General features: G+C 39.7%; 1 protein-coding gene across 1 annotated transcript in view; it reads right to left on the reverse strand.

Annotated features, from left to right (window-relative positions):
* The window catches only part of LOC131234394 (uncharacterized), a 69388-nt gene that overhangs the window by 43156 nt on the left and 1871 nt on the right, over positions 1-24361 (reverse strand). The window contains exon 4 of the mRNA XM_058231233.1: positions 4902-5013. Within this exon, the coding sequence (XP_058087216.1) occupies positions 4902-5013 (112 nt within the window). The remainder of the gene's footprint in view (positions 1-4901; positions 5014-24361) is intronic.

The following is a 24361-nucleotide window of genomic DNA, read 5'->3' on the forward strand; positions in this document are numbered from 1 at the left end:
TCCATCGGTGATAACTCTCTTCCTTACCTTCCCCTCTTCTTCTTTCCTCTGTTCCCCTCCCCTCCATTCTTTCCTTCCCCTCCCAAATCCCTCATACCTCTACCCCTCTCAAACCCCTTTGTACCACATCTCGAAAGGATCTCACTCCCCTCAATCCCAATTCTTTATAATACCTATCGATACATCTATCTTCGATGTCCCCTCTCCCCCTTTCTCCCCAATTCCTTCCCTGTTCTCTTCTCCCTTCTCATGAGCAGGCTTGTTGATGGTTTCTAGCCTGTAATGAGCTCTTTGCATCAGCAACTTCCTCCCCTTGTAGATCTTCTCGTTGCAAGCTTCAATGGCATACTTCACCTCTAACATGACACCGTTCTCACAAAAGCAAAAGCCCCTAGGGATCTTCGTTTTCCCATCCATCGGGATGACCATTTCAGCCACCTTCCCACAGTTCTTAAAGGCCCTCGAGAGATGCCCTTCATTCCAACCGGTCAAGAAATTCTCCACATACAGCGGCAACAGCTCCAACAGGCGATAGCCACTGATTTTCATGTTGTTTCTCCCAACGAAATCTACTAGCGCCCTTCCTTTTCACTAGCTTCAAACCATCTTCATCCTCCAAGTTTCATGCTGCCCTTTCCCATTGCTTTTCCACCACCCTACCTTCTCTTCTTAGGTTATTTCCCGAAGGCACGTAGATCTTCTCTTGGACCTGGAGCCTCCTTCCAAACGTTCAACATCTTCCTTCTTCCTCCCTATTTCTTAATCTCACCCTCGGATACCGTTGTTGGTATCTTCTCCTCCCCGGAGCTCGAACAACCCCTTTTAGATCTAGAACACTCCCGCTATTAGTTTGATGATTACTAACTAATAATTCTCCATGATATGTTCTCTGCAATTGTAAGGCTTATGGGGTATGCGACTTCGCACATCACACTAGAGTATGCTTTGCAGACACATCCAAATGGGATTTTTTATTTTATTTTTTTTTTGAATGAAAGATATATTCAAAAGAGCAAAGCACAGGAAAAAAAAATAAAACAAACAAACAAAACAGCAACACAAACAAAAGGAAAAAAAAAAATGAAAACAAAACCTAAAAGCAGCTACACATCTCGAGACACAGGACTAAGGCTCCTCCAAAGTAGGGAAAGTCAAAATAGTCGAGGAAGGATGGATGAAACAATAGATTTGTCTATGAGATTTAGGCTGATGGACCATTCCTTCAAATCCCAGGAGATAAGGCATATAAATGAAGAGGGAGAGGAGATGTACTAAAAGCAATGCTAGTTCCTTTAACGCAGATGGCCCAGAGAGAAGCCAAAGCGGCCAACTGCCATAAGGATCTAGTGTCTTTAACAAAGCTGACATTGTTCCAAGTGGGAATATCTTCACCATGATCTGCAAAAATACTACTTAGAACATGGTGTAGAATTTCAGTCGTCTTGTCCATATATACCACTTAGAAAAATGGTATTGCAGAATGTAAAAATCAACACCTCTAGAAGTAACGCGATCCTTACTGCTTGGCATGTCAGTACCGAGATCCTGTTGGGATGAAGCCATTCTTGTTGCCACCTATGTTATAAATAAGGCCCCCACTACCATTATACAAGAGCAATATCTATAACAAGTGTTGAAGCCAGATACCCCATTGTTTTCTCTTCCACCTCGAGTGTTTGCTCGTACTTGTTTTGTGTATCTTCCTGGAGCAAGTTCGGACCCCAATCCATAAAATGTAGATTTTTAGGGTATTCACATTCTCAAAAGGGTTACAAATGCTACTGTCTGATAACCAGAAAATGGTATGTTTCCAAAGATGTGACGTTCTTTGAAAACATACCATATTTCAATTCAGCGGACAAACCTTACACTCTTCCAGCTTCTTTGCCTTTTCCAGTCATTGATGATACTCTTGAACCTTCCATCCAAGACTCTGCACCACCTAAAGAACTCAAAAGTATAATCAGCAAGGGAGAAAGGTCTCACAATTCAATCTGACCACCATCCAACTTCAATTTCTGACCCAGACAATTTACATCTTCCTATCACCCTATGTAAAGGCACTAGGTCTTGTACCTCTCACCCTATTGGTAATATTGCTTTGTACAACTCTCTGTCTCCATTGTATCAGTATTTGTCCCGACTCTCCTCTGTTTCCCTGCCCTCTACAGTTGCAGATGCCTTTGCTAACCCTCATTGGAAAGTTGCAATGCGTGATTGTCTACTGTAGAAAACAAAAAGATGTGGGATCTGGTTATTCTTCCCCTGGGCAAATGTATTATCAGGTGCAAGTGGGTGTTCATAATGAAGAAGGCATCATATGGTTCGCTTGAAAAATTCTCTTTCTCATCATCGTTCAAAGAACATGTGATATGTTGGACAGACTATCGAAAAATTGTTAGAAAAGATGACACTATGTGACTGGACAACATCAAAGATTCTGTGAGAGAAAAGAGATGTAAATGGTAGCACTTAGTGACTCTTTAGGTAATACATTTTCAAATACTTCTATCAAAATCATGAATATTTTGTCTTATTTTGTGCTGTCATAATACATCATGCAACTTTATAAAACTGAAAACTATTGCATATTGCATAAGACCTATGCACCCATGCCCCCATATACAACATACATACAAATGAATACGCATATGAATATACATGTGTAGGTGGAGGTGATGGTGTTCACAAGCTTCCCCAGTCCTGTAAAAACATGAGAAAGATTACTGAACTCTCCTACAGAGTCACAACAGAACTGCTGCTGGTGTTCATAGGTGCATGACTATATGCCTGGCCATCCTCCTAAAAAAGAAAACTCTATGCCTGGCCTCAAACACCTCTGTCTAAGCAGAGAAAACATAGAATAATGGTCAGAGTTGAAGCTATGTCGAAAAATCTGATTAAAGCACAAGAGAATAATGAGAAAGATAGATCTCTCCAACCTAAAGCAACAACCTCATAGAAAAGGCACAGCATAGCACAAAGGGTGGGCAAAAGACAGACTTCAATTTATGAATGAAGCTCTAAGGAATCAACCACATGCAATAGAGTCATGTATATGAAACAGAACCATGCAATGCAATGTGTTGGTCATTGTTTTTAAAAAGGTGTTTCTAACATTCTCCTTATTTGAACAAGACAAAGTTACCATTAGGATGAGACTTAAGTGGTAACCGTCAATTTGTGAGCCATGGTATTAATAGCTGAGAATGGAATGAGATCCAAATGTGTGATTCAAGCATGGAAATGCACAGTGGGCAAGTAATTCTGCCAAATAATCATGATTTCTTTGATGAATTGATGTAGAAGCATTCACTTCTAGAAAGTCCACAAAACCACTGTGAGGAGCATGCCGAAATCCAGGTAGGAAGTTCATCTTTGAAGCATAGGTGGATAGACCTCATCAATGGTGGGACAGCATACCTAACACACAGGCACAATTAAAGCTGACAACCACATAAGCACATGAAGACTGTGGCAAAGGGTTAGACCAATCCCCTAAATTGTTTGCCCAATGTGCTGAGCCTCAAGTTGTAGCTCAATAGAAGCTCCACAGAAATGCATTCTACAATGTCTATACCAGCCGAAGCCCCATAATGGATGGTTGAAATCAATCCAAAGAGCTCCTGAAGAACCAGTGGAAAACCACCTCAACCATGAAATATACCATGACGTGCAGATTTAAGATTGATATCTCCATGGAAATTCCAGTCAATGGAAACTTAAAACTGGAAATAATTTGACAAATCTAAGATATCAAAATGATCCCATCTACAAGGAATTGTAAGAAAGCCTATGGCATGAGCACCTCAATTGGAAATAGACAAATGAAGATATAGAAATCATCACATCTACAACGAATTATACAGCACGGGGATCACAGTCGAAGCCTAGCTTTTATTTTTGTTCTTTTCTTTTTGGAGATTGCAAGAAATTCATTAAGGAGCCAAGATTGAGAATGTCGTGTGAGAGAATGGGTGTTCTCAACAGCAATCACCATGTTTTCGACACGCCAAGTCTATCGATCGTATGCTGTTATGAACTACTAACAGGATTCGATATAGTTTAGCTAACTGGTTTACTGCTTTCTTGAAGTGTCTCACATAGATATATATTAGATTTTTATTTTTATTTTTTTCTTCTTTTTTTTTTTTGAAGATTGCAAGAAATTCATTAAGAAGCCAAGATTGAGAATGTCGTGTGAGAGAATGGGTGTTCTCAACAGCAATCACTATGTTTTCGACACACCAAGTCTATCGATTGTATGCTGTTATGAAATACTAACAGGATTCAGCATTGTTTAGCTAACTGGTTTGCCGCTTTCTCGAAGTGTCTCACATAGAAATATATCAACAAGCAATTGGTTCAAGATTTGCAGAGATTCAACCACCCAAAAGACCTCTAGATATAATGTAATTGATTACCCTATAGCAGTTAGAAGGTTGCCTCCTGTGGTCGCTAAGGCAATATCACCATGTTCTAAGCAAAATGCACAGCAGGAGATGTCCACACAGCAGCTGGAGTAGGGTCCACATCTTCATGACTGAAACTAGGGATAAGCAGCAATGGAGGATCACAGATTTTTATTTTTTTTCAATGAGATGAAATCATGCTATCAACAGTTGACTTCTAGGTGTGTCAGGTCATTAAGGAAGTTAACAGCATAACCAATTAGCTAGCAATAATTTGCGAAAGGTCAACATTTGCTTTTAAGAGAGGATCTCAAAAGTGCTGATGAGGATCTTAATTGAGGCAGATTGAGATAAATAAGTGTGACTAGGTAGACCCCAATGCAGCGGATTATGTTGTATCGATCCATGATATGGTGAATTAGTCAATAAAACATCAAACACTACAGTTTATAACCACTGCAAATTTGAGAATCTGCAACCAGAACTCACCAGCTTTCTCGGCTTTTGTCCTTAGCTTCCTTCTCATATTTCTGAATCGTTCTATCATCAACCTGACCACTGAGGAAGAGTATCTGCCCACCAGTGGTTGACTTACCAGCATCTGACATTCATATAAAACATATACTTGTGAGTCTATAGAGTATGGAAGCAATGAGAACCAATTAATTCATCACTTGTTAGAATGGATAAGGCACATTTAAATCCGATTCAGAAGTTTGTCTATAATCAGTAAACGCAGATAAAAGTGGTATCCGTGATTAGAGCTACTGTTTGCCATAATGAGTAACGACAACATTCATGGAAGGAGTCTAGAGGTGTGGTGATGAAGACGATGATGGAAAGCTTAGAGCAGATCAAGCACATATATAAAACTTCTTGGAGAATGATTGCAATAAATATCACAGTCCAAAAATGAAATTAGTGGTCAATGGCCTAAAAGAAACAATAGCACAAGTTTAAATGTGAAAGAATACGTATAATTAGGGGGGAAATTAATAAAAGGAATATGTATGACTAGATGGACATGCAGACCCATCCTTTCACTGAAAAGGATAGACATCACCTACATAACAACAACATTTTTTTGAAAGTTTTCCATGTAAAAACAGGCATTGGCATGATGTCTATTAGGAATGAGAAAACATTCATTTATCTCTAATGCTTATATTTAGATGTATTTAGACATTACTTACGTAGTTCGAATGCCTCTATTTATGGGCAAATAAGTTTCAATATCTTATACATTAATGGACTACAATAAACTTGTACCATATATAATGCCAATAGCCATGGACGATTTTACCCATCAATTATTAGTCTTCGAGGAGTCATGAACTGTCTTTTCCAAGGACATGGACAGGATTTCAAATACACTCACAGCATTTAGGTAAATAAGAGGCCACAGCGTAGAACTCCATGTCAAAAGCCGAATATCGTGTCTGCGCAACATTGAATTTCTCATAAAAATATGCAACCGGATGCCCTTCCTTAAGGACACCACATCACATACCACCTCAAAGACTGTCAAAATCTGGCAGGCATAACCTTTAGTCATCTTCTCAATCTCCTTGAAGGCAGCATATGCTACTTTGGTCTACTCAGAATGCATACTTTTGTCATTCAGTAATTGGGGCCTGACAAAACTGAAGCTCCAGATAAACCTTTGGTAAAACATCGCTAGCCCATGAAAACTGCGAACCTTGTGAATGCTTGTCAGTAGAGGCAAGTCAATAATAGCCTTTTATCTTTCCAGGATCAGCCCTCACACCTCCTTTTGATAAGATAAATCCCAAAAAGACCACATTGGAACTCATGGAGGTACACTTCTTCAGGTTGACACAGAGTTTCTCTTCATGCAACACTCACATCACTTGAACAAGATGGATCAACAAAGGTTGGCAGACTCAGCAACCCAGTTTTTAAGCCCCATTGAATCAAAATTGATGCCGACTGGGCTGGGGTGAAAATAGGACTAGAACCAGGCGAGTTTTCCCGAGTTTAGCTATTGTTGTTACAGCAACCAGTGTTCGAAATATCGGTATCGCGTTACATATCACACCCTTGGGATATAGATACGTATCGGTTATTACATGGGATAAATCGGTTGTATTGCGTAATGCATCTCTATTGTTGGAAACATGGAGAAACACTGGGAATCTGGTCAAATTTTTCAATGAAACTCCAGTGATTGTTAAAAAAGACATCAATACACACTTATAAATCAAAACATTACGACAAACAGGTGCACATAATAGGTTTTCTTTGTATGGGGCCTTAATCTATATGTTGTCTAACTAAATTGATGCAAGATATTCAACGTCTATTCATACAATTTATAAATGTAAGAAGATGTGTGGAAACACAAGTAATATATTCAAAAGCAAAAGAACAATCACTAGATCAGGATACATACATGTTTAATTTTATGTTTGGACACAACAATTGCAACCGATTTGAGAGAAATTGGGAAATTTTGATTTTTTCAATTTTCTGCAACTCGGCCCATCTCCTCCAAATCTCGAAATCGAAACTCCCAATCCATGATTTTTCATATAAAACATGAAAAAAAAATGGATTTGTAACAATTTGACACTGATTTAACATGATTTACAAAAGAAGCAGAAAAAAAGATCAAAAATCGGCAATGCTCACCGTTTCGAACATGTGTGATATATCATACTACTTGTGCGTTTCATATCACACAAGGGGGATACAAGATATATTGTGGGATATATCGGCCGATATCGACAATATTAAGACTAGCAGCAACTCACATTCAACCCCAAACAAAAGAAGTTATATAATACTCAAGCTGTGTATGATACTTGATACACAAGCACTCCGAAATTGTACACGTGGCATATATTAACTCAAGGTAAACAGACACTAGATTGTGCAGCCCACTATTGCCAAGTAACAATCCCAAGATCAGATTGGTTAAACAATTCTAACCTATGATTGATGGACACTTGTTTGTGGAAATATGGCAGCTGGATTTCTTCATTTTTAACCGTCCAATGGATGTCCACAAATCCAGTAATCAGATAATCAAATAAGCAAAATTACTCTAGTGATAACTCACCACCATTTTGAAGAAGGCGTGGACTAATCTTCTTCCTATCATAGCACTATTTAGAAATGGATTAATGCCCCACCCTACAGAACATGACTTGCCTGAGTCAAAATTTATAGGTCAAATAAGTTGAGTCCAAGTCCCGAGTTTGCCAACCTTAGGATCAAATGATCTTCTTTTGAACGGCTATAGATCAGAATGTCATCAAAGCACACAATGACATTAACATGCTAAATGTGTTCATCGGGCCAAAGGGCATGACTAGCCACCTGTACTAAAAACCATCCTTCTATCTTAAAAGCAGTCTTCCTTTCATCCCGAGGATGAATTCTTTCTAGTGATACCCACTTCACAAATTGATCTTGGAAAAGTTTGAAGCTTGCAACTCATATCCAGCATGTGATCTAGGTGTAGAATTGGAAAACGGTACTTTACTGTTAAACGACACAGTTATCAAAGGTGTCATTAGGTAATTGTAATGGTAGCAAGCAGCCAGCCACAATGCATTACAGGGCCGTAACAGCTTGCCCTTATGGGGTCATAACGGCCGGCCCTTGTTATGAGATCGATACAAGGTTTTTTCAAAAGAAGAAGAAGAAGAAGAAGATAAGCGTAACGGCCATTATGGCCCATACTGTAACAGTAATGGCTGGTACTGTTATGGAATCGATTGCATGTTGAATGCCACACATGCATGGAAGCTCACTAGGCAATTCATTAGGGAGTAAATCCAAAAATTGGAGCCGAATGTTGATCGTTGAGTGGAGCTGTGGGGGCCTTGATCTCAAAAAAAAAAAAACGTTGCGGTTTGGTCGTTATGTCTCTTGATCTATCAGCGTATTCTTTCTTCCATCTTTAGGTTGTAGTTGGTGGGGCTCTTTTCTCTGCCTCGGCTTTTGTGTTGTATAGTGTTTGTTTAGGTTTTGTTTTCTATCTATGTTTCTCATTTGCTTATTTCTCTTCTCGCCCTTGGCATTCTCCTTAAGAATTTGTCAAGCTTAGAGGGGGCAGCATATCAAGTGGTTTGGACGAAGCATTCATTAGTTGGATCGATCTTGCATTCACGTCCAACTAGATTCCACAGCATACATGATTCCTTGTTATTGAATTTCCTCCACAAACCGGGCCATATCCAACACTATGGCAGCCGACTTGCCTCTTCATATTCCTCATCTCTCATAAGGATGAGAGTGTAGGCTTCCCATTGTACATGAAGCTATATGTATTCTTGTGAACCTTATGAGTCTCACATCTCTTTCATATATCCATGCGCACCCCAACAACAAATGTGTGACTCTATTCAAAATGATGTCATGCCAAATTCATCGTAATCATTCTCCCCTCGTGTATGGCTTCGAGTCAAATGGCTAATCCTCATTCTCCCCTCCTGAGTAATACGTGTTGTGATGCGCTTACGCCTCCGGACCCGATGGATGCCTCTCTCTCCCTCCCGGCCTCGGGTTCCTCAGCTATCACCGCCTCCATTCCTCCCACCTCGTCACCTCACCCATGGCTCGAAGATGCTCAATCTGTCGGGCGCCTTCTGTCTGACTATAGTCAGTCCGATTTCTAGTCCCGGGCTTCCTCACCTACCTCTCATTCCTGTTCATCTCCTCCTGTAGATGCCTTAGAAAAGGGTCCGATTACTCTTTTCCAAGATGATGATCCCTCGCATATCCTTATGGCGGAACATTTGCAAATGATTGCTAACTCTCAGACAGATCTACACTTGTCTGACACGAACAGAGCCGATTTGCTGACTAAAATTCAGAAGAAACGATGGATAAACGATGGATCAGAGAAGCCATCGGAAAGGTGGGGAGATCCCTTGGACTCCTTCGGGGACAGATTGGAGGATTATGTCTCTTTATTCCAATGTATAGAAAATAGAGGCAGACCTATTGAGAAGTATCGATCTTCACCTAAACAACTTCTAAAGATCACAGCCAGTCGTGAGTTGCAATGGCTAGAAGCGAGTCCTGGTTTCATAGCGGCTTCTTCGTCAAAACCAAGGCGTCAGGGAGTTCAGGGAAGTGTAGTGAGCCAATGAAGATCATCTCGTGGAATGTCAGGGGAGTGGGCTCTAAACATAAAAGGAGCCTGATTAAAGCGTCCATTAGCAGAAAAAAGCCGGATGTCGTGTGTTTTCAAGAAACGAACGTCTCTCAGTTTCCAAATTATCTGTTGGCTTCCCTATGGAAAGAAAGTGACGCAAAGTTCTTAACGTTGGATGCGGTGGGTAGCTCAGGAGGGATCCACATCGCTTGGAAATCTTCCAAATGGGATCTCCTCTACTCCTCTGCTGGCACCCTCTCGTTGGCAGTTATTCTCCAAGATAAGTCTTCTTCTATAAAATGTTTGCTGACTGTCATTTATGGGCCTAACAATGACTCTCTCAGATCTATTTTTTGGGAAGAGATCACCCAGTCTAGAGAATCATTCTCGGGACCTTCGTGTGTCGTTGGTGACTTCAATGTCACCCGTTTTGCGAAGGATCACTCTAGAAGTACACAGCCTTCCTCCGGAATGCTGCGCTTCTCCGAATGGATCCAACAGGAGCAGCTCATTGATTTACCTCTTCTGGGGGCCAGATTCACTTGGTCAGACGGGAGGGCTAATCCTAATCCAATCTCGGCTCGATAGATTTCTTATCTCTCCGGAGTGGATCGAGTCTTTCCCGACGGTTAAGCAAACTGTTATGCCCCGCACTACTTCGAATCATTGCCCTCTCCTCTTAAGCGAGGATGAAGACAATTGGGGTCCAAAACCTTTCAGATTTAATTCTGCGTGGCTCCAGTCGGAGGATCTTCGGTAGAAGATCATTGCTTGGTGGCAGTCTTTCCAGGTGGAAGGGTTCGCTGGTCATCGATTATTATGTAAACTCAGATTTCTCAAGTCTAAACTCAAAGAATGGTGGCAGGAGGAGAATCAAAGGAGAGTGATTGCCATCGAAATCCTTCTATCTGATCTCCAATCAATAGACGTTGAATCGGAACCGTTGTCGAAAGAGATGTTGGTCAGGCGCATTTCTATAATTCAAGAGCTTTCAAGTAAAGCTCAGGAAGAGGAATCCTCGTGGAGGATTAAATCCAGAATCAAGTGGATTGCTGAGGGGGACAAGAACACTAAGTTCTTCCATAATATGGCCAACATGCACTCTCAGTCCAAAGCCATCCTCAGCATTTTCGATAAGGGAAACAGAGTTGAGGACAGAAAAGAAATTGCCGAACTCGCAATATCTCACTTCAAAACCCTTTTGTCGTCTGAAAACTAGGCTAGACCGAAATTAGATAACTTGTCTTTCAATTAATTGCAGGCTGCTGATGCCAACCAATTGGAGTCTCGGTTCACTGAAGATGAGGTCAAGGCGGCAATGGAAGCTTTGGGCGCTGACAAGTCTCCAGGTCCAGATGGCTTTCCAATCAGCTTTTATCAGACGTTCTGGCAAACTGTTCGGATCGATGTTCTCACCTTCATTCAGGAATTCCACGATAGAAGCAGATTATCTAAGGGGTTGGGAGCTACCTTTATTTCTCTCATTCCTAAGGTGGCAGGAGTTGCTTCTTTCACTGAATTTAGACCCATTAGCCTGATCGGGAGTCCGTATAAAATTCTTTCCAAAGTTTTGTCTGCTCGTCTCTCTAAAGTCATTGGTCTTCTCATTTCCAGCAACCAAAATGCTTTCATTAAAGGTAGGCAGATTATGGATGGAGCCCTTATTGCTAATGAAGTTCTCCACTCCTGCCACGGGTCTTAAGTCCGAAGGGATTTTTTGTAAATTGGATGTTGTCAAGGCTTATGATCACGCAGATTGAGAATTCCTGTTATACATGCTAACTCGGATGGGCTTTGGTCTCAAATGGAGAAGGTGGATCGCGGCATGTATTGGTTCGGCTCATTTCTTTATCATCCTCAACGGTACTCCCGCAGGCTTTTTCAAGAGCTTGAGAGGCCTGCGCCAAGGAGATCCTCTTTCTCCCTATCTATTTCTTATTGTGGCAGAGGCGTTATCCCAAATGTTGAAAAAAGGTCAAGAGCAAGGCATCCTACGAGGCATATTAGTGACAGGATTGGCTGTCCTTCTCACTCATATCCAGTTCGCAGATGATACTCTTATTTTCTTAGAGGCATCTCAAGAGAAAATCGATCATCTTTCCATTGCTATCCGCTGTTTTGAAGCTGTCTCGGGCCTTACGACCAATTTTTGTAAGTCCAAACTGCTCGGAGTTAACGTCCCCACCCACAACTTACAGAGATATGCCGACACTTTGGGTTACCGAGTAGAGTCCTTTCCAACATACTTTCTGGGCCTGCCTCTTTGCATCGGCCCCCCGCCTAAACACATGTGGGATAGGGTCATCAGCAAATTTCACAAGTATCTGGCTTCCTGGAAATGTCGGTACTTGTCCCTTGGTGGGATACTGACCCTCATAAAAGCAACCCTTTCTAGCCTTCCTCCATATTTTATGTCATTGTTCACCTGCCCCGGGTCGGTTATTAGGAGCATCGACGAAATTAGAAGGGATTTCCTATGGTTTGGCAAGGAAAATCAGAGGAAGTTCCATTTGCTTGAATGGAATGAAGTGTGTAAAGTGTTCAGTGAGGGCGGCGCAAATGTGAAGAATCTGAGGCTTATGAATTTCACATTGTTGGGGAAGTGGACCTGGAGATTTGCCTCTGAAAAGGAAGCCTTGGGGAACTCAATTTTTAAGGGAAAATACGGGGCATCCCACGGTGGTTGGTGGCCGAAACAATGCTCCTATTACAAGGCTTCCCACATATGGAGGGGTATTCTGAAAGCGAAAGACCCTGTCTGTTCCAAAAGTAGATTTGTTCTGGGTAATGGTGCCTCCATTAGGTTCTGGGAAGATATCTGGTGTGGCGACAATCCGTTCAAGTCTCTATTTCCTCAGATATATAGGCTTGCTCCCGACAGAAATATTTATATTAACAAGTGCTGCTCTTCTATGCCCGATCAGTCAGTTTGGGATGTCAGATGTACTAGAAATCTAACTCAAAGTGAAACTGATGAATATATGGAGCTTCTGAAATGTATCTCCCAAGTTAAGACTATCAATTCTCAGCCTGATAGAATTGTCTGGCCTCTGGAGAAAACAGCTTTATTCTCCGTTAAGTCTCTTTCCACAGCAATCTATCTTACCGCGCGGCTCACGAGTGAAGTCTCCTCATTCATTTGGAAGTACAAGGCCCTGCCTAAATATATTTGCTTCGGGTGGCTGGCAAGCCATAATAGGATCCTCACAATAGATAACTTGTCTAAGAGAGGCCTGCAGCTAGTTAACGTTTGTCTCTATTGTATGCGTAACGCAGAATCAGTGAACCATTTATTGGTTCATTGCCCTTTCATCTCCTCTATTCTTGAAGACTTCTGTCAGCAGTTTTCGGTTAGTTGGTGCACGCCAGAGTCTGCAGCAAAGATGTTATCTGATTAGAATGGATTTGAGCTTGGAAAAATTATCTCTATCATCTGGCGTATGGCTATCCTTGCCACTGGTGGGCGGTTTGGGAAGAAAGGAATGATAGGTGGTTCAATGATCGGTTGTCCTCTAGTAGGATAGTAGGTTCTAAGGCTAAAAAGCTGGTCATTGAATGGGTTGTTAATGTAAATAGTTTAAAGAGGGTCGATTTGTCTTTTTCTTGGTGTCTAGGAGCTTCATGCTATCTCAGCAATTCGCTTCTTTTGCGTTTTTTCCCTTTTCCCTTTGTAAGTTTTTTTCTCTTCTATATCTTTAAAAAAAAAAAAAAAACATCGTAATCATTCAAAGGAAAGCTCACTAAGCACTATTAGTCACGAGGATGAACATATCGTTCACCCACACAATCTTGTAAGGCTTGGGATGCTCTTGAGCTTTCAGCTTTAACTCGTCCATCATGTTTTACGAAGCCACATTCATATTGTTGCTTCATTAATAATGACCTTTGACAGCCTTACCACCGCAAGAGTCATATATGGAAGATATCAATTTTCAACCATTCTTAGGCTACCTCTTTCGATACCGTCAAAATTCTCTTGAACACCAACAATAATTCATTTTCCTTATGGGCATCTATGCCTCCCTCAAGTTCCTAATCAAAACCTTCTAAAGCACCTTCATGCTCACCTTCCTATTGGTATTCTATAAAGTTTTTTTTGGAATCATTTACCTTCTTGTCCCTTGTAGAATTGGAGATTGCAGGAGGGAGACTATGCCGCATAATGTCCTGCAACAAACTCTACCTTTGTCAACGTTTAGGGTCTAATTTGGGTGGGTTGGGGGGGAGGAAATGCTATGGAGTTGTTGGCAACAGGCAAATGGGTGTATTGAAGGCTACTGGGTCTTGCCACCAACCTTCACTCCTACACTTTTCGCGTGCTCTATTATGCTTCATCCACACTGTTTAGCCGAACAATCTCCAATTCTCTTTAAATGTCAAACCATAGCCCATTGCAATAACACACTACTAGTTGCTTCATTGTCTCAATTAGGCAACAACAAATCGACCATTCACTACATCTATTCCTCCACAATCATATTGTCTTACTCTTATCACAATGAAATGAGCTCATGGAAACAAGCTGTCTCATAATATAGCAATACAAACCTCTACTCCAAGCCTTCATTTTCTTCCAATTGCATATAGAAGGAAAGTAGCAAAGCTGCAACCCTTATTCAACAGTGTAAGGCTATCTTGGGTCATGCCCATAAGTTATATGGCATCACAACATAGCATAATGGCATCTTCCATGTCGTACCAGCAAAAATGACACTCCATTGACTTTAGTCAATCATTGAAAACCTCAGGATCCAGATGGCCATCATAATCTGAGATCTCAATCTTGACATGCCTGTTGTGATCAACAATGAGAACATTCCTTTCAAATAATTTGGCCAGTCCTATCAGAAGTAGTTACGTGCTCTTAGTCCGAAGGTGTATTGTTGCGGTAACGGTGAACGTAATGGTGCCCACCGTTACAAATATGGTTAAGGGCTGTATCAGCCATTACAGCTCCATAACGGCCAATTTTCCCCTTGTAACGGTTAGAATTTCTCTTCTCAAAAATATCCATTACATCCATAAAATTCTAAATATTCCAAATATGCATTCATTTATAATTTCGAACATGTTTCCAAATATGCATTCATTTATAATTTCGAACGTGTTTATGGTGGTTTAATAGTCCACTCTTTGGTGAGAAAGTTGTATCAGGTAGTTTGATGAATTTATGAACCCAACAGGCTGGAATTGACTACAAAAACTCATAGATTTAATTTTCTAACTATCTAATACTAATGATAGATATATTAAAATGAATTTAATATCAAAATATCTCACATGTGTAGGTGTTTGCTAATTTTTAAAAATTGACCGAAAATAGTCCGAAATTTTAAAAAAAATACACAAAAAATAGAAAATTAGTTCCATAATATATAAAATGCACATTCATATGTTTTAATTTGAATAATGCATCATATTAAACCATAACAACCTCAGAAAAAAGGAATGATTTTCCCTAATGTTTGCATATGCTGCTTATCCTCTGAAGAAACTATCGACCATTTGCCGATCCACTGTTCCTTCACTCGCTCTATTTGGACCATCATTCTCTCCTGCTTCAAGGTCAATTGGTGCTTTCCTAGAGATGTGGATACGCTCCTCAAAGCCTGGCATGGTGTCAAACTAGGCAAACCAAAATCTAAGGTCTGGCGGATGGCGATTTTGGCGACTTGGTGGGTTGTTTGGTTAGAAAGAAACAACCGGTGTTTTCGGAATGAATCGAAGCCCTCTCAATTAGTGGCTTCTTTTGTTAAGTGTTCGATTGCTTAATGGGTTTCCCATACGGATGGGTGTAATGTAGATCTCGCCTTTCTTGAGGCTTAATTGGTCCTGCTACCTCAACAGTTCCTTCTTTTGTTTCGCTTTTTGCCTTTAATGCAAAGTTATCTTTCAAAAAAAAAAACCATATCAACAGAGATTTTTTTTTTTTTTTTTTTAAGTATAAATACCCATTTTTAAAGATTTTTCGAAAAATGGCCCATGGAGCTTCAATTCAACAAAATCTTGATCCTCAAATTCAAGCTAAGAGTCGTCAGAATTTGGGAGAGAAAAATGGCAAAAAATGAGAAAAATCGCAACTTAAAAAGACTAAAAAAAAAAAAAAACTAGCCGTTTATGATCATTACACCCTAACCGTTATGGGGCAGTGATGGCCATTATGGGGCGTAACGGCAGTTATGAGGCGTAATGGCCATTACGGCCTGCATAACGGCCGATCCGAGCCAAAAACTGGGTGGTCACTATTTCGACCCTCGTATTGCATAAAGGACCTGACCATTACCGTTACGTATCGGCCGATACGTAACCGATTTGGTACACTTTGCTTAGTCCTGATTGCACATAGCAACATTGTTGGACCTTACTCATCCTCGTTGTGGCAACCACCACTCTAGCCAGGTTGCCTTGAGTTAACTTTCTTGAATTCAAGGCCTCCCAAAAGGCCTCCCATAAATGTTTAAAGGCTTATATTACATCCCTTTCTTGTTTCTTCAATAAAATTAACATGTTTTTCAAAACTACTTATTGTGGTCATACTCACCATACAAGCCTCCATAATTATCATCTGTTTCATGATCAAATCAACTGCTTGTTCCAAGGCCCACAATGTCATCCTAAGGTCTAATAATGAATTAACAATCCTAAGATTGTAAGTCATCCCATTTCTGATGCACATATGACAGCAAATCTTGGCACAATGTATGAGGAAATGGCAAACCCAATGTCTACAAGTAGATTTGGTCATTGTTGCAACACAATTCACTAACCAATACACTGGATTGCAAAAGATTACGACTGTGAGTTTAGGGACAGATTTGACCATTGATCTAAATGACCCAACAGTTCGCCGTGATTAAGTATAGACATGCGTCTGCTCAAATCTAACCGTAAATCACGACTGGTCCGTCAACACACATTCAAGCCCCACATAACGAGTTCCTTTCCTAAGATCTTGCAATAGTAAATTTTGATATGTTTACTTTGAAAGCTAGAAGATGCCGTTAGTTGGGTTTTTGGTGTAAAAGTTGCGGACATTTATCTTGTCAGCCATGCTTGGGTTGTAATTCCCGCCTTAGCGCCTTGCTTGGGAGGTGGTTTGTTTTCAATAAAGTTTCGTTGTCTTTCAAAAAAAAATGTCTACAAGTAGATTTGCTCATTGATCCAACGCAATTCACTAACCAATATTCCGGATTGCAAAAGATTACAAACATACGTTTAGGGGTATATTTGACCGTTGATCCAAATGAGTCCATCAATCTGTCACGGTGAAGATAGACACATCTGGTCAAATCTAACCATCGATACGATCAGTCCGCCAATATACATTCAAGCCCCACATAGCGAGTTCCTTTCCTAAGATATTGCATTAGTATATCTTGATATGTTTGCTTTCATTCCTTTGTGATCCTTTGTGTTGGTTTAAGTTATCATGCCTTCCTACCCATTCCCATCCCAAGACCCAATTTATTCCTCTTTCTTCTTTACCAAAACCCATCAAGCATACCCATTACCCAACCCTACCAAAACCTTCCCAAATTCCCAAATCCATATATATATATATATATATATATATATATATATATCAAACTCATTTCTACTTCTCAAAAACCATATATCTAGAACCCAAGCCTAAGGTTTGGCCCATGTTTTCTACAGAGATGTCATCAATAGGAAGATGTTTATATGCCTCATACGATTATCCCTTTCCTACATTTTTGTCGCATTATTCCTATCTGACTACCTCAACAATCATCATTCATATTGTCCCGAGTCTTACCAACTTACGTGTCTTATGACAATTCCTTTCAACAACATCCTTCCCCGTTGTTATGAATGAGGCCAGCCCCATGTCAGCTCCTCAAAAGAATCCTATTGCACGGATATGTCAATGACAACCAAGAATGTTCAAGACACGCAAGAGGAGAATCTATAGAAACTCAAGGAGATTAAGAGTGTTTAAAGAAGATTTTGCAAAAGAATTGAAGGAACTCAAGGAGACAAATGTTTAAGACATGCAAGAGGAGAATCTACAGAAACACAATAATGAGATTAGAGTATTTAAAGAAGATTTTGCAAAAGAATTGAAGGAACTCAAGGAGACAACGAAAACTTGCTTCAAGTCCTTGATTGAATAGGAAAGCATAATGGATTTAAATCCATTATATCTAGAGTCCCCACACCGTGGCTGCAAAAGGTGCAGCAGTCCAAAAGGAATTCCTCATTGGATTGCTCGATAAATTTGTTGATGGATCACTGGCATGATCGAAGGAAATTCCATTCAAGCCAGAAAATCAATTAGTGTACGACCCAATTCAAAAGACTAAAGGATTAACCCATATTGACTCCTCAATAGTTAAAGAAATGGCCAGTGCTTGATCATAGTGGCAAATTCCATGGAGATTGGCGCCATGTATTGTTTCAATGTCCATCAACCTACACAAATTGAAAGTTGACAAAGAAGCCACAATCGTAGATCTAGCCTTCCACATCAACAAATCCACTTTTCCGAAAGAAAGGGAAGTTGATACCTCCAACTCGAAGGATAAGAGATAGCATGTATTCCAACGTCGTCCTACATACAACATTACCGACTCAACGTGTACGGTTACACCATCAATTTGTCGTCGAGGCCGAGGAAGATACAATCATCACAATAGACAACTATTACCGTTAACTTGAAGAGGAGTCCCTTACGAAATCGAGTGCCATTGATGCAACCAAATGGCCACACAAGATGCTTGATCAAAGATCTGACAAATCCTACCGTTCAGATTGTCTTGCTTGATGATATGGACCAAATCAACGATCAAATGATCAATTGGATGGGATTAACAATTAGCTTGCACCATAGGGCCTACAGGATCAATCAGGGGTTAGTAAATTTATAGGGCATAATTCATTTTCAACATTTTTTTAACCCTAAACATTTCAACATTCGATTGGGCAATGAATTATTAATAAGTTTCCTTCATATTTTCATCAATTGTTGTGGGCAACTCTTGGGGCAGCACTAGACGATGTCAAAATGATACAAAATTGGTCACGTTTGATATCATATTGAGTAAGATTTCAAACTAGCCCAAGATCAAGCGATTATGATATTGTTTGAAAGAGTTACAGCCATGTAAGGAAAAGCCCATATGGTGGTGACGAATTTGAAGAGTAATTTAGTATTTTGCACAATTAAGGCTTCTTTCTTTTATCTAGGACTATACAAGGCTATGTTTGGAGTTGTAAACAGTGTTCACAATATCGATACTATCGGCCGATATTATCAGTATCGCTGGCCAGCAACACGAAACCAGCAGGAAGTTTTCGAAAAAGAAAAAATATTTGTATCGCACGATATATCATACGATATCACAGGATTTTCTTCGATATTATCAAAGTTTTTTTAAAAAAGAAAAGAGAAAAAAGGGGATTTCGATACCTGGAAATGAAGATTACGTAATCGGAGATACATCAACGAAGATTCCGGCAAAAAATCTGTAGAAATTTGTGAAAGTTGGGTTTGATTGAGAAGGATTTGGGGATTTTAAGTTCCGGAAGGTCCGGAACCCTCCCTTTCTTCAAAAACGGCTTCCGCCCTCTGTTGAAATCAGATTTCGTACCGAGTCCGGTAGGCTCTTATTGTACGGAGAAAACTCAGTGGGGCCACTGCGAATGTATGTGGTTTATCCACGCCGTCCAATCTTTTTTCCATCTCATTTAAGGGGTTGAGCCCAAAATTAAAGCGTATCCAAAACTCAAGTGGATCATACCTTGGGAAACAACGGGAATAATGATTTCCACCATTGAAACCTTGCTAGGCCCCACAGTGATGTTTATTTGTCATCCAAGCTGCTCATAAGATCAAAAAAACATGGATGATTGTAAAACATAAATATAATCCTGATCCAAAACTTCTGTGGCCCTCAAGAATTTTTCAATGGTATACGTTCAATTCATACTGTTTTCCATGGTGTGATCCATTTGAGATTTGGATATACTTCAATTTTGGGCTCAAGCCCTAAAATTATATGATAAAATGGATGAAAGGAGTGGATAAAATATATAAATCACGGTGGACCCCACAGAGTTTACTCAATGTGTGGTTACATGTGGGGCAAAGATGAGCGCTGACATTCTGAGTTGTACCAATGGTTCAAAGGAGATCAATGTTACATGGGCCAAACAATAATGTATTTATTATATCAACCCCGTTCATCTATTTGGCGAGATCATTTTAAATCATGAACCTAAAAAATGAGTTATATCCAAAGCTCAACTGGACCACACCATAAATAGCAGTGGGGACAATGATTCTCACCATTAAAACATTTGTAGGGCCCACCATAATGTTTATTTTCCATCCAATCTATTCATAAGGTCACACATATCTAGATGAAGAGGAAAAACAAATATCGTATTGATCCAAAACTTTTGTGACCCCAAAATGGTTTCAATGGTAGACGTTAAATCTCCTATTACGTTTTGCAGTGTAGTCCACTTGATAATTGGATCTACCTTGTTTTTTAGCTCAAGCCATACGACTAGCTCGCCAAATGGACAGACGGTTTGGATATAACACATACCTCATGATGGACCCACATAACTTGGACGTCAACACACCAGCCAATCCGCTTCCATCCCCACGGGGAGGGATTAGGTGAGACTCCACGCGGATTTCCTGCCAAAGCCTTTAGCAAGAAACCTAGGTGGGGCCCACCGTGATGTTTGTGAGAAATCCACTCCGTCTATCCATTTTGTGAGCTCATTTTATGACTTCAGACAAAAAGTGAATGGGATCCAAGACTCAAGTAGGCCGCACTAAAGGAAAAGGTGGGTAGGGAAATTTCTACCGTTGAAACCTCCTTGTGGTTGACAGTGATGTTTACATGCCATCCATACCATTCATAATATCATTCCTACCGAGATGAACTGAAAACACAAATACTAACCAGATTCAAAACTTTCATTGCCCCACGAATATTTCAACTGTGGACGTTCAATCCTCCATTTTTCAGCACACTTGAGTATTGAATCCAGCTCATTTTTGGTTTAATGTCCTAAAATGAGCTCATAAAATGTATGGACGGAGTGGATTTCTCACAAACATCACGGTGAGCCCACCTAGGTTCCCAACACACGAACTTCTTCCAAGGCTTTTACATGAAATCCAGTGATACTCGAATCCACCTAGGTGGGTGGAACCCTGATTATGAGACTTAGGGTGATGTATTTGTCTTAAATCTACACCATCCAACAATTTTGAAAGATTATTTCAGGATATGATCTCAAAAATGAAGCATATCCATGTCTTACATGGGCCATACTAAAATGTTTATTTGCCATCGAACGGTTGATAAGGTCGCAAAGATCTGGATGAAGAGACCACACAAATATCAGATTGATCGATCGAGTACCACTGTTTCCTATATTATGGTCCATTAAGATTTGGATCTGCTTCATTTTTTTACTCATTCCCTAAAATGAGCTTTGAATACGTATGGACAGTGTGGGCCATATGAGATTTGGATCTATCTCATTTTTTATCTCATACCATAAAATAGACTGAAAAAAAGGATGGATGGCCCGGATAGGACACATACATCATGATGGGGCCCACATAGCAATGTCAGTAGCCACCTCACTATCAGTAGGCAATCCGCACTAGGGTCGTGGCCACATCATAATGGGTCCACTTGAACTTTGGATCTCCTCATTCTTTAGTTCCTATGGGCACAATATTGTAGATTTGTGGAGGAGCAATAATATTTCCAGCCCTATCAAGATGGAGATGATGATTACGAGCCACCGTGCAACTCTGTGTGGGTCAAGGGCCTCTAGGCCACAACCAATTCACATCATTGATATGTATATTTCTCAATTTTTAATTCTTCTTTTGCTCTTTAATGAATTGGTTGTGTTTTCATGCATGTCTTTGATACATTTATAAATGTCATGCATTCAGTTTAAATATATTTGCATTAATTGAGTTAAACATCACATGGCTTAGGACCCTATACAAAGGAAACTTATTAGGTGCACATTTTTTTTTAGATGTTATTATTTAAAAGTGTGTATTAAGGTCTTTTTTAATAATCCCTGAAGTTTCATTAAAAAATTCAACCACTTTTCCAATGTTTCCCCATGTTTCCCAAAAAGTGCGATAAATTATGCGATACAAACGATATATCCCATGCGATAACCAATACGTATCTATATCCCAAGGGTGCGATACATAGCGCGATACCAATATTTCGAACACTGGTTGTAAAGCATTATTATTTATAGAAAATAAAAATGTCTTTTCTTTTGTTTTTCTATGACTTGAAAGGAGATTTGTAGAAAGGGGGTTTTTGTGATCTCGTCTCCACTAGGGCTTGTGGGATTTTTCCCCAATCTTTTTCTTCTTTTCTTTGATCCATTTGCATACCCATCTCCGGTTGCATCAATGAATGGATTTAAACGAGGTTTGAAAGATTACGAGGAACAGCTTTAAAACTTACCAAAAGGGGTTATCTAAATAATCGAAACTTTGATGTACAGTTGGGCGATGTATATTGAGCGGATCTCTATTTTTGTTTGTGTTAGGGGTTGTATTCTCTATCCACTTTTGGGGCGTTTCAATAAATTATTGTTAGCTCTCACAAAAAAAAAAAAAAAGGACACCAAAATGGAGAATTTGAAATGCAGCTTTATTATCAATAGTTAGAGAACCAAGGCTAAAGCATCATAGCCACACATCAAGCATGTGTACTCAAGAAGGTCAAACGGTGGACCAACTTGTAAGAGATTGTAGATTAGAGTTATATAAGGCATCTGGTTGGACTGTGGGGGCACAAATCGAACCAGATGGCTTAAAACAAGAGCCCGTTGGACTGCGGAGTCCAAAAGCCATACCATACAATACAATCTGTTAGGCCTTACACAGAAATGCAAGGTAGTTGTAGGGGTTTTGTCAAGCCATACAGTTGTATATACATGGCGATTTTAGCAGATTTTGGTAGATTTTAGTAGATTTTGCTCTCCTTCATTTGTTTCTCTATTTAGTTCTCTTCCTTTCTTTATATTGCTTCGATGAGTATAGTCTGAACTTACTTGAGAAAAATTATGAGCGCCAATAGGAACTTAGTATGGGATTTATTCTAAGAAAACTAACTATATTGAGGTCTACATAAAGCAAGGTTTAAAGTATTGTCTGAAACCAAAACACATCACCTGATACGTACTGGTATCACCCATGAAAGATATGGCTGTATCAGCCTGTATTGGGCCCAAACAGCCCAATATAGGGCTGTATCGATGGTGAATGACACAATGACTGATACACCAATTTGAAACATTGAAAACTTGATTTTAAATTTTTTTTTATTTTAAAGAAGCCTATGAGTCTCATACGTATGGACTATTCTACTTGTTGATCATTGGAATAAAGGTTTTGAGATATTCTTTGTAGAGATGACAGTTTCTTCTAGTAATTTCTAGTTTTTGTCTCAATCTTAAAGGCCATTGGTTCACAAATAGTCCATTATTCGGCTTTATTTTTCAAGATTTTCCTTTTTCTCTATTGATACTTTATTTATCAACATTGTAGCATCTTTAAGAGGCGAGCTAAGGTCGAACTCAAAAGTCAAAGACCTCAATGTTAGAACACGCCATGTCTGCCGCTGAGCTGGTGCTCAAACCCAACATTTTTGCATCTATTGCAAGATATAACTCAACTCCAGCCATGCGCTACATCAAAGGATTTATTTGAACCATGGCATTATAGCCCCAAAACAACTTCATTGCCTTGGCTCTGCAATTCAAAAGATGAAGGTGTCAATTAGATACATCCAGTAGAATTTTGTTGGATGGATTAAGTGGAGATGTGCCTCTAGAGTGTTGTTTGATCTCCACATGCAAATGAAACTCAAGCAGAATTTGTAGGACTTATTTTACTACTAAAATTATATAATTATGTTTTTCAACTGCCTTTCAAAAAAAGAATGTTTTTCAACTGAATATGCTACATGAGGGAAGACTGTTGGGCGATTCAAAGGCAACATGAGCAGAGAACATGTTGCAAAGTTAAGATGTTGAGATAGATGAGGGGGAACATCGGCATGGTAGATTTTAAAATGAGGTCATCCAAAGCGTAGCACCAGCAGGTGATAAAATGCTGGAAAGCATGTTGAGATGGTTCAATTTCATACTAAGGAAACTAGAGACTTCTCCAATATGGAAGGAATTTTGATTATGGTTGAGGGGCATGAAATGAGGATGAGGGAAGACCTAAAAGCACTTGGACGGAAGTGGTGCGAAAGGGATATGAAAACTTGTTTCCTAGCACCGGATTTTGGTGAAGGAAGGTGCAGGCAAGGTTTAGTTGTATGTTGGAGACAATTATCCATTGTCTTAATGATACTGTGTTCCACATTTTCGTTAACAATGCAGAACTGTTATTTATCAAGAAAGGGGATTCATAAAGCCTAACCAAAATGGAACAAGATGATGCGATGATGAATTTGTGAAAGCTATAACCAAAGTAGCTGGAACAAAGTGATGGTGATGATGAATCAATGACAATGATGTAGGCAAGTGTAACTTGCTTCAGATAAATTAGCAATCATAATGTACAAACAACAACCTCCATCACCATCATAAACATGAGCATATGCAAGCACCTGAAAACTAAAAAGAAAGAGGTACATTCAAGAACACATTTGCTCGGCCAAGTATGACAAAGCACAAAGAGTACAGTGGTAAAAATAATAAGGCATCGCCTTCCACCAACCAGAAAAGGCAAAAAATCAAACACTTGAAAAAAAAAAAAAAGATCAGGGAGAAAACAGCA

The sequence above is a fragment of the Magnolia sinica genome, chromosome 19, assembly GCF_029962835.1.
Source record: "Magnolia sinica isolate HGM2019 chromosome 19, MsV1, whole genome shotgun sequence".
NCBI lineage: Eukaryota > Viridiplantae > Streptophyta > Magnoliopsida > Magnoliales > Magnoliaceae > Magnolia > Magnolia sinica.